Source organism: Chenopodium album, chromosome 4, assembly GCF_948465745.1.
Source record: "Chenopodium album chromosome 4, dcCheAlbu1.1, whole genome shotgun sequence".
In the NCBI taxonomy this organism is placed as follows: Eukaryota; Viridiplantae; Streptophyta; class Magnoliopsida; order Caryophyllales; family Amaranthaceae; genus Chenopodium; species Chenopodium album.
This window is the reverse complement of record NC_137837.1, coordinates 74,507,361-74,518,867: the sequence shown is the minus strand read 5'-3', so window position 1 is coordinate 74,518,867 and position 11,507 is coordinate 74,507,361. Positions and strand designations below refer to the sequence as shown.

The 11,507-nt window shown below is 38.9% G+C and overlaps 1 protein-coding gene and 1 pseudogene across 1 annotated transcript; both read left to right on the top strand.

The window, feature by feature from the left end:
• LOC145628140 (uncharacterized) lies at nucleotides 1-993 on the top strand (annotated as a pseudogene).
• Nucleotides 994-7,259: 6,266 nt separating this feature from the next.
• LOC145628139 (uncharacterized) lies at nucleotides 7,260-9,001 on the top strand. Its single transcript, XM_081680456.1, has 2 exons — nucleotides 7,260-8,284; nucleotides 8,569-9,001. The coding sequence occupies exons 1-2, from the start codon at nucleotides 7,260-7,262 to the stop codon at nucleotides 8,999-9,001; spliced, it is 1,458 nt and encodes a 485-aa protein (XP_081536582.1).
• Nucleotides 9,002-11,507: the final 2,506 nt, after the last annotated feature.

The window sequence follows — 11,507 nt, the reverse complement described above, 5'->3', positions numbered from 1 at the left end:
ATGGTCTACAGTAAACTGGTTTTTTAGGCCTCATAAAATTATAGCTAGTACCTGAAGGGATCAATTTCAGTAAGCTTCAGAGCTTGGTTTATTTGGAGCTGGAAAGCAACACCTTGAATGGAACAATACCTGTTGATGTTTGCTCATGTCAGAAGTTAAGGTTGTTGAACTTGGCTGAGAACGATTCTGTTGGGCGTATTGCCCACAGAATTGGGCAATCTGAAGCAGCTTCAAGTTTTGAGTCTTCAGTTCAACAACTTTGTTGGCAAAATTCCTAGTGAAATCACCCAGCTATCCAATTTGACAAGCCTAAATATCAGCTGGAACTCACTTAGCGGTCCAATACCTACTTCCATATCAACCTTGGGCAAACTTGAATACCTGCATTTTCAGGAGAACAATTTGGCTGGTTCAATACCAGAAAACATTGGCAACTTGAATTCTCTGATTGAACTTCAGCTAGGGAAAAACCATCTCAGTGGGAAGATTCCTCTGATGCCCCGAAATTTACAGTATTCTCTGAACCTCGGCCACAATTTATTTGAAGGGTGAATCCCCGAAGCATCACTTGATCTGATGACTTCCCTGGAGATTTTGGATCTCTCCAACAACAGATTTTCTGGTGAGATTCCAGACTTTCGAACTAGTATGCTGAGCTTAACATGGTTGTTACTTGACAATAACAATCTCTCTGGAGTTACTCCAAAATTTCGTAGCAGTGTCATTGTAGATACCAAAGGAAATGCAGGTCTTTCTTATCCACCACCAGATAGGCCAAACACCAACGACTGGAAAAAGTCAATTGCTGTCAAAATTGCAGTGGTAGTTAGTGCAGCACTCTTTGGTGGTTTGATCGCGATTCTTGGGGTTTTTCTCTCAATGCGACTACTTTACAAGCAACCATGGAAGCTTTGGGCAGGAGCTAGAGGCTCTAGGGAAGATGAACAGTTCAAACATCATGACTCCTCTAGCTTATACACTGGCTGCAAATAGTGCTTTTCTCATCTATGAAATGTCATTCAAAGGGACTTTGTTTGATTCCCTACATGAAGTTCAGGAACTCTTTTAGATTGGGTGAGCAGGTGTAGTATATCAGTGGGGGTGGCTCAAGGCCTGGCCTCTCTGCATGGATGTTCGACTGGTCCAGTTCTGCTTTTTGACCTCTCCAGCAAAACCGTCTTGCTCAACTCATCGAAGGAGCCGCAGATTGGAGATATCGAGCTTTGTAAGGTGATTGACCCCTCAAAGAGCGCTAGCAGCCTATCGCTAGCACCACTTCTTCTCCAGATTTCCTTCGTTTATTTACACTCCTTCAGAGTTCAGAGCATGAATCACCAACTCTTCACCATCCTGACAGATGCTGCATATTGGATCAAAGCTTGCAATACGGCGATTAATACCCTGCTTGGTAGGAATAGCATTGTGAAGAGCTCTCCAGGCAAACATCTTGACTCTGGGGAGAGCGTGCAGACTCCACACTTTTGGCCAGAAATTCAGAGCAAAAGAAGGTGCTGTCTCCTCTCTACTCCACTCCAGAATTACGGGAATAGAGGGGAACAGCAAAAAATTCTATTTCAACCTTTTCAGGTCTTCAGCAGACCAATGATTTTTGGTACCAAAGGAAGAGTGATTTTACACTCCCTGTTGTTTCCAGTTATATTAAAATCTTGATAATCTTGCTCTCTATAATTTTCATTATCCAAATCACTCCAAATAAATGTCCAAATCCCATTAATCCGATAACTTAGGACACTCGTACTAATATAACCCCACGAGTTTATCAGTCTTCTAGCATTGAATGACAAATTCACAGAATCGACATAATACCACAATTCTTGGACCATTTGTCGTATGAAATATTCTTCTATAACAAGGTACCGAATCGCCTCGAATATATTTGCCACAACACATAAAAAAGGTGATGCATGGTCTACATTTCTCCGTTGTAGAGCAATACATGCGCGTATAAGAGCCCGCAAACCAAAATTGATTCGCGCTTCCCATATGCCACCCCTAACGTTGGTGTATGAACCAGTAAATCCCTCTGCAAACGTAGTTGCCCCTACAACAGAAAACTTAGGGTTTTCAGTTTCTCTCCATCCGGTGCTATCTCTAATCGCATAGAGATAGTTGTCACCCTTTCCCACCAATAAAAGAATGTCCAAATAAAACCCCTCAAAGTCCCCTCTTATCCAAATTGTAAAAATCGGAGGAATTCCTTCCACGGTAGTTGGGATTGTAGTGATATCATCAGTACCAACTTCAGCTCCCTCCCTTCCAGCACACAGATTTCTACCCATATGTATCATCTTTCTATAACTTCCTATAATTTCCGTTCGAGTCCCATCAATCTTAAACTCTACCTGATGTTCATTGGGAAGGTTCTCAACAAATTCTGAAGTATATCGGATCGTCATACTGTAATGAAATAAAACAGTTAGTATATCATGTAATATCATTTCAAAAGTTACATTAATCCACATTAACAATGCCATAAACCATATGCCCTAAAATTCATATTACGAAGTCTTATTTGTTATTGACCCAACACGAAGTGAACTCGCTTTAAATGCTACAACGTATATTACCCGATAAATTGACATTATAATACACAAACACCATGATAGACACCATCACAAGTCACAAGTTACACTTACTCGAACACGACAGTATATTTACTAACTATTAAACCATCACAAATATGAGTCCATTTTTATCTTGCACTAAAGTATACAACTAATAAACAAGTAAATCTCATATAATAGAATCACAAGCTAAGGATATAATGTCCCGTCTAACATATAACTTGATTTTTAAATGCATTAAATTTTAGGCAAATGATAAGATAACTATCCTGAAAATTTTTTTCGAGGTCAAACAATTTTCAGTCTACGCTAAATGCTTGTAATGGAAGCACAAAAACAACTTACAAAAAAAGAAATATAAATTACAATCATTAATGTCCAAAAAAAAAAAACTCACATTTCAGCCATAAATGAACTAAGTAATTAATGAATTAAATTCCAAAATACCCACATCAAGAATGAAGTAAAAAATCTCAAAATTATGAAAAATTTACTAGTAATATAGTTTGATAATATTACCAAGAAGTGCACATAAATTGAATTTTAAGCATAAAAAGTCTGTACATCTAAAAGATTCAAGTAGCAATTTTTTTTGGCAGCCCAATTAATCCTTATTTTTTCTTCATTTTTTTCACCTTCATTTATTTACTAGTAATATAGTATTCCTCTGTACATGGAATTTTAACCCCAAAATTAATCACATTTCCTCTTGCCATTACCTTAATTTTACATGTACCCCCAAAATTTATTTTCTTTCTTCCAATTTCACCCCCCCCCCCCCCCCCCCCCCCTCGATTATGAGAACTCGAAAATTACCCCCCAACAATATCAATTTTTTCACCCCTAAACTTGGTAACTACACTAGCAAGTAGTAAACTTTCCTTAGCAAATTTAATAAAATTCCCCCCTGCCATAACCTTAATTTAGCATGTACCCTAAAAAATTATTTTCTTTTCTTCCAATTTCACCCCCCCCAACATTATCAACTTTTTCACCCCTAAACTTTGGTAATTACACTAGCAAGTAGTAAACTTTCCTTAGCAACTCAACGCCTCATACTTGAGTGTAATAGGGCGGTTGAAACTAACTTGAGAGAGCAAACTCAAATGACCCTACTTACTACTTAGCCACCACGACTCGGGTCGATCCACATCAACCTCTGACTTGTACCCGGCCCCAAGACCCCAAGCTAGAGAGAATGATAGTGTGCATACCTTTGCTGGCTGTAATGGCAATGCTTAGAACGGCTTCCGGGTAGCTACCAACAATTCCGGCGGTCTTGAAACTACAATGTAAAGCAAACACAACAAATTAAAAGCCCAGAAATTATGAAATAATATGTTACACTAAAACCCCAGCAAAACCCATTTAACAAAATGATTAAAAGTTACGATTTTTGTAAACTTAGCAAGTGATTTGACGAAAAATAATACGCTACACTAAAACCCCAGCAAAACCCATGATTAAAAGTTAAGATTTTTTTAAACTTACTAAGTGATTTGACGAGAAATAATAGGTTACACTAAAACCCCAGCAAAACCCAGGATTAAAAGTTAAGATTTTTTTTAAGCTTACCAAGTGATTTGACGAGAAATAATAGTATGAATGTTTTTTTTTTTTGTTTTGTAAAATTTTTGTAATGGAGATCAGATGGAAAATGTAGGAATATTTCCAATAATGTGGGAGGTTATCTCACATGGCAAGAATAAGAAGGTGATATATTGTTTATATTGTAAACAATTGGAAATGAGTTATAAAATGGGCTAAGTAGTGTTTTGGACAAGTGGGCTAAGTGTCTTATATATATTTATAATCAAAGGCTTACATATATGTAGTATTTGTTTAGGGAGTAACACGTGAAAATGAATTTTTAAATACTACATATATATGAGAAACATTTGGTTTATTTATTATCACTAATTATACCCATAACCATGCTAATAATCTTTTACTAAGTCCGTTAAATGATAATTGTAATATATTGCTTGACTTTTACGCTATTCAATATTCATATGCTTATATTACTTTGACAATATTTTTTATCAATATATAAAAAAACCATACGTTGTCATGTAAAATAATTTTGGATTATATACACGTATATAGTCAAATATGTGCATATTAACATGTGTGATAGTGTTGAGATTATTATGAAATAAAAGGAGTACTCCCTCCGTTTTTAAATACTTGCTCCACTTTCTTTTTCCGGCCGTTTTCAAATACTTGTTCCATTTCCTTATTTTGAAATTTTTTACAATATTTAATTAATTTCTCTCACCAAATGAACCCCACAATATTAATTCTATATTCTCTCTCCTTCAATTTCTCCTATACTTTTGGTTTTTTACAATTTTTTACTATTCTACCAATCCCACTACCTCCATATTTTATTACTTTTTCCAATTTCTCCTAAAACTCCGAGTATGGAGAAATGGAGCAAGTATTTAAAAACGGGAGGAAATATTATTGCTCTCAGTCTCTTCTCTCTCTTGTTTCAAATTTTGTGATGCCCGTCAAATTTTTTTATTTAATTAACCAATTATAAAGGGTAAAATAATTTATTGCTGAATTACATATAAAATACACTTTGTAGTTTAGGGTCGGGGCCTCTATTAAAATTTTTGCTCCGGGCCCCAAAAATGTCTAAGACGACACTGCTTACAAATAATAATTTAAAGTTACAATTAGTATGTAACAGTGGTAATAATATTAGTTACTCCCTCCGTTTTTTTTATATGCATCACTTTCCTTTTATGGGTGTTTTTTTTAAATGCATCACTTCCTTATTTGGAAACTTTATACTATATTTTATCATTTCTCTCTCTTACTTTAAACCTCACTTAAATTATTTTATCATTTCTCTCTCCTCTATGGTCCCCACTTATATAATAAAAATATCTACTCTCCCTCACATTCTTTCTCTTTCATGGCCCCCATCTTACTTATACTATAATAAATTATTCATCCACACACAATATTATATTACCCTTCTAAAACTCCGCGCATCACCAAGTGATGCATATAAAAAAAAACGGAGGGAGTATTAATTAGGAAAATTTGATTCTAATAACCCAACCTTTTGCCGGTCTTATTTTATTAATCCAACATTTGGATTATTGCTGATTAATCTCATCTTTACACCCCTTTCTATTTTATCCGACCCAACCGGTTATCCCACCTTCTACAGTAGGTTACCTATCCACGTGTCTCACTACGATTGGTTGATTTTTTTTTTTTTACAAAAAAAAAATTTAATATTTTTTCCCCTCTTTCCTCTTTTCTTCCCCCCTACACCCGCTTTCCTACCCCTCACCTCCATGAAACCTGATACACTCCCAGCCACCTCTATCGCCCTTCCCCAACCACGTACCCTAGCTGCCCTTCCCTACTTCCCTAGCCACCCCAATCACCAACCACGACCAAAACCCCCGCCTAGTTTCCTTTTTCAGTTTCAATGGTTGAGGTTTCTGGCTTCAAGAATTTCGATGGGTCACCGACCACGACCACCCCCTGCCACCCCTGTTATATAGTCCGGCAGAAACTCGAAGCCCCAACCTAGTTTCCCTTTTCAATTTTGGTGGGTGGGGGTTTGGGTTTCAAGGGTTTTGATGATGGTTTCCGACGTTTTCAAGGGTTTTCGATTGGGGTTTTTTAAGAGTTTTTGTTGAGGATTTTCAGGGATTTTTTAGTGTTGGCCGAAAAGAGAGGGGAAGGGGGACAAGTTGGCCGGAAAAGTGCGGTTAAGGGGAGGGGAAACAGTGGCCGGCAGGTTGTTTAGGGTTTCCAATGAAGGGTTGGTCGAGACAGTGAAAGAGAGAGCTAAGGAATGGGGAGTTGGAAAAGGGAGGTTAGGGGGAAGGGGAAGGACTGGCCGGAATTGGGTGATATAGGCTGCCGGAATCCATGGGGGACTTGGGAGAGGCTTAGGGGAAGGTGGGTCATGGGTGGTTGCTGAAGCTTTTTTTTTATTTTTATTTTAAATCCTTTTTGTTTTGTTAAAAAAAATTGAAAATAAAAAAATTTACCTGAAGAATAGGTAACCAGTCAGGTTGGCCTAATAGAATAATAAGATGTCACCTAAAGGTGGGATTAATCAGCAAAAATCGAAAGGTGGGATTAATAAAATAAGTATTAGAGTCGGTTTAGTTTACTTATGTTAATATTGTATTTATGTTAAGTTTATCTTATTAGGAGTTTTAGGCTTATTATGTTTTTTCCTAATGTATTGTGTATATATATGTGTTTATTATCAATACAAAGGTTAAGCCGTTTTCTCCAGAATTCCTTGAGTTTAACATGGTATTAGAATTCCTCCTAAGTATGAGCCTTTCACCGATTATTATCTTCATCCGAGTGAAGGTTCTCAATTGGTGATTTGTCCGGTGTTGCTTACTGTCGACAACTATGAAGAGTGGTCGAGGTCAATTCGCAACAATCTTCAGTCCAAGAGCAAGCTCGGGTTTGTTGATGGTTCTATTGTTCAACCCGATCCCAAGCATCCGGATTTTTGACAGTGGGGTATTGTTAATTCTACTGTTGTTGCTTGTATTTATAATAATCTTGATGTTAGTATTCGTTCTACTGTTATTATTCCTGATGATGCAAAAACTTTGTGGGATGATTTGCGAGATCGTTATTCTCTTGGTAACGGTCCTCGTATTTTTGAATTGAAACATGATATTGCTGATTGTAAGCAATGTGATCGTTCCGTTGCGATTTATCATGGTGCATGAATTGAATAAATTGCAGAATTTATTGTCTAGTTATGTGAAATTGCCTGTTTGTACTTGTTCCGCTGCAAAAGAATATGATAAGTTGCATGAGAATGAGTTGTTGCATCAATTTTGTCTTGGTTTGGAACCTAAGAAGTTTGGTTCTGTGGTGTCTACTTTGTTGATGAGTGACCCTTTGCTTTCTATGAATGCTTCTTATGCTAAAGTTGTTGTTGATGAGCGTAAGCAATCTGTGTCTGAGGCACATGAGACCTCTTCTTCCTCTACAACTATTGGTTTTAATGCAACATGTACGGCTTTCGGTCGAACTTCCGAACGAATTGAGTGTACTTATTGTAAAAGGTCTGGTCATGATAAGGACCACTGTTATCAGCTTCATGGCTTCCCGGGTGGGGGGCATGGAGGGCGTGGTGGTCGTGGAGGTAGTGGTGGTCAGTCGTCTGGTAGGGGCAAGGGTGAGTTTGTTGGTGTTGCTGGAAATTCTCGTGGTAATAATGAGCCTGTTTCTGATTCTGTTCGTGGGAGTGTTCTAACGATTTCTGATGCTCAATGGAAGGAACTCATGTATGCGGTAAAGGGTGCCAAGGCTGGTTCTTCGTCAAATGGCAACAAACTTGGTACGTATAATTCCATTGATTGGCTCATTGACACTGGAGCTTCAAATCATATGTCTGGTAATATTGATCTTTACACTGATTTACATGACATCTGTTCGCTTGTTGGTTTACCCAATAGGAAGAGCACGACGGAAACAAAGGAAGGAAGAGTTATTTTATCTGATAATTTAACTCTTAATAATGTTTTATATGTTCTTGCTCTTAAATGCAACTTGTTATTTGTGCCTCAATTATTAGAAAAACAATGCTATTTTATTATGTTCACTGACAAGCTATGCATTATTCAGGATCGTAGTTTGAGGAACCTGATTGGAGCGGGGGTCCAATGTGATGGGGTCTATATTGTCCGGTTCGTGCTCGGAATCTGCAGGCGAACAAAGTGGTTATTTCAGATGCAAGTTTGTTATGGCATAGGCGTCTCGGGATTCCGTTAATGCAAGTTGTGAACTCTCTTCCGGGAGTTTCTAGTAATCGTAGTACTCATAGTAGGGACAATGTTTGTTCTTTTGACTGTTCTATTTGTTTTATGGGGAAGCAACCCCGAAACTCTTTTCCGTTAAGTATGAATAAAGCATCTAATTTTTTTTATTTAATTCATTGTGATATTTGGGGTCCGAATAAAATTGTTTGAAGTTGTAATGCTCGTTATTTCCTAACCATTGTTGATGATTTTTCTCGTGCCACTTGGGTGTCTTTGATGGTTGGTAAATATCAGGCTTCTCAGTTGGTTCGCAACTTCTGTGCTATGGCTAAAACACAGTTTGGTCGGAAGGTGAAGGTCGTTCGTAGTGATAATGGCCTAGAGTTTCTTAGTTTGGGGTCGTATTTTGCTCAAAAAGGTATTATGCATCAAACATCGTGTGTTGACACGGCTCAACAGAACGGTCAAGTTGAGCGTAAACATCGTCACATTTTAAATGTGGCTCGTGCTCTTCGGTTTCAAGCAAAGTTGCCTAAATATTTTTGGGGAGAGTGTGTTATGACCGCGGTGCATCTCATTAATCGCACTCCTACTCCGGTTTTGAAAGGTAAATCGGATTTTATTTGGACAATCTCCTTCTTATGATAGTCTGCGTATTTTTGGTTTCCTTGCTTATGCTGCAAATCGTCCTCGAATTAAGGACAAGTTTGATTCTCGGAGTCGAAAGTGTATCTTTGTTGGTTATCCTCACGGGAAAAAGGGTTGGCGTCTCTATGATTTGGAGACAAATGAATTTTGTTGTGAGTCGGGATGTGCAATTTTTTGAAGATAAATTCCCGTACTTGGAGTCTCTTCTGGAAGTGCGGCGTTTATTGTGGGAGAAGTATTTTTCGAACCCACCGTTGTGGGATGAGGACGTGAATATTTAAGGGGTTGATGGCATGGACAATGAGGCTGATTTTGGGGAACAACTCCTCCCACAGTCCCCACCGCAGCCCAGCAACCCCCTGTCTCGCGGCAACCAGTGCAGCGCAACCAAGTTGCAGCAAACTGCTCCACACCGCAGCCTGGTTGTGGACCAAACTGCCCAGCAACACGCCACTGTGCAGCCAGCTGGGCAGTCCCTCACTGCCAACCAGACTGCGCAGACCTCCAGCGCTGGCCGACTTGCCACTCCCTCGGCGGCGGTCAGTCAGCCGGTGGTGGCCGACGGTGGTTTATCGCCCTCTCGTGGTGAATTTATTGGTGATGATTGGTCAAATAAAATTGTTGAGCAAGAAATTTTTAACGAAAATATTTTCCTTTCGCTGAAATATTTAAGGGGGAGTTCGACTGAGAAGTTAGGTCGCGGTCAACGTGAAAAACATCCTCCGGCATGGCATCGTAACTATGTTACTCACACCATCATCACTGAAAATATAGACCCCTCTTCATCAAACATTAACTCTCCTCGATCACATTCCTCAGGTAAACCTTTCCCTATAGCTTGTCATGTTGAATATAATCGTTTTTCAATAAGACACAGGTGCTTTTTAGCGACGATCACTAAGGGAAAGGAACCGTCTTCATTTAAAGAGGCGGTTAAAGGCGTCGGTTGGCATAAAGCGATGTAGGATGAGATTGACGCTTTAGAGCATAATGGCACATGGACCATTGAGGATCTTCCTCCTGGCAAAAGAGCAATTGGTAGCGGTTGGGTGTATAAAATCAAATACACCGATAAGTCTAAGGTGTAACGTCTCAAGGCTCGGTTAGTCGTTCATGGCAACCGACAGGTCGAAAGTGTTGATTATAATGAGACGTTCGCTCCGGTTGCTAAGATGGGTACGGTACATGTTTTACTTGTTGTTGCTGTGTCATTGAATTGGGAGTTACATTAGATGGACGTTCATAATGCATTTCTTCATGGTGATTTGAATGAAGAAGTTTACATGCAGTTTCCTCCAGGGTACGGTACTCCGAAACCGGGCAAAGTTTGCAGGTTATGGAAGTCTTATATGGCTTGAAACAGGCCCCGAGACAGTGGTTTTCAAAGTTGTCTAGTGCTCTGCGAGGTTTTGGGTTTAAAAACTCATATGCTGATTACTCTCTGTTTAGCTATGTTCAAGGCAGTGTTTCTTTGCATGTGCTGGTTTATTTCGATGATTTGATTATTGCAGGCACCTCTCATGATGTGATTGTTCGGTTTAAAGCTTAATTATCTGTGCAAATGCTTCTATATGAAGGATTTGGGTTTGCTTAAGTATTTCCTAGGCATTGAGGTTGCTAGGAGTCCGAAAGGCTTCTTTCTTTCTCAGCGAAAGTATGCCTTTGATATTTTTACTGAGGCAGGAATGTTGGGTTGTAAACCCATCTACACTTCGATGGAGCAGAATCATCGTCTTGCACATGCTTCCGGTGAGCCGTTCGCTCAACTAGAACAGTATCGTCGTTTGGTTGGTCGTTTGGTTTATTTGTCGGTCACTCGACCTGAGTTGAGTTATTCAGTGCATGTTTTGGCACAACTTTTGAGTGTTCCACAGGTTTCTCATTAGGATATGACCATTTGTGTCTTGCGCTACCTTAAGGGTAGTCCGGGACAAGGTATTTTGTTGGGACCTACGACGGATTTACGCTTGACTGCGTTTTGTGATAGTGATTGGGCGGCGTGCCCGTTGAGTCGGCGTTCCTTGTTAGGTTATTTTATTTTCTTAGGTCGTTCACCTGTTTCTTGGAAGACTAAGAAACAGCCTACTGTAGCCACATCCTCGTCTGAAGCCGGAAACAGGTCTATGGCTCTTACTTCTCGTGAGTTGAAATGGTTGAAAATGTTGTTGTTTGTTCTTGGTGTTAAGCATTCTAATCCTATGCAGTTGTTTTATGATAATCAGTCGGCTTTGCATATCGCCAAGAATCTGGTATTTCATGAATGTACGAAGCATATTAAGGTAGACTGTCATTTTGTTCGTGATGAGTTGATAAACGATAATATTTCTACCTCCTATGTTTCTACAGGTCATATTGTATTTATGTTAAGTTTATCTTATTAGGAGTTTTAGGCTTATTAGGTTTCCTAATGTATTGTGTATATATGTGTGTTTATTATCAATACAAAGGTTAAGCCGTTTTCTCCAGAATTCCTTGAATTTAACAATAAGGCCGGGCAAAAGGT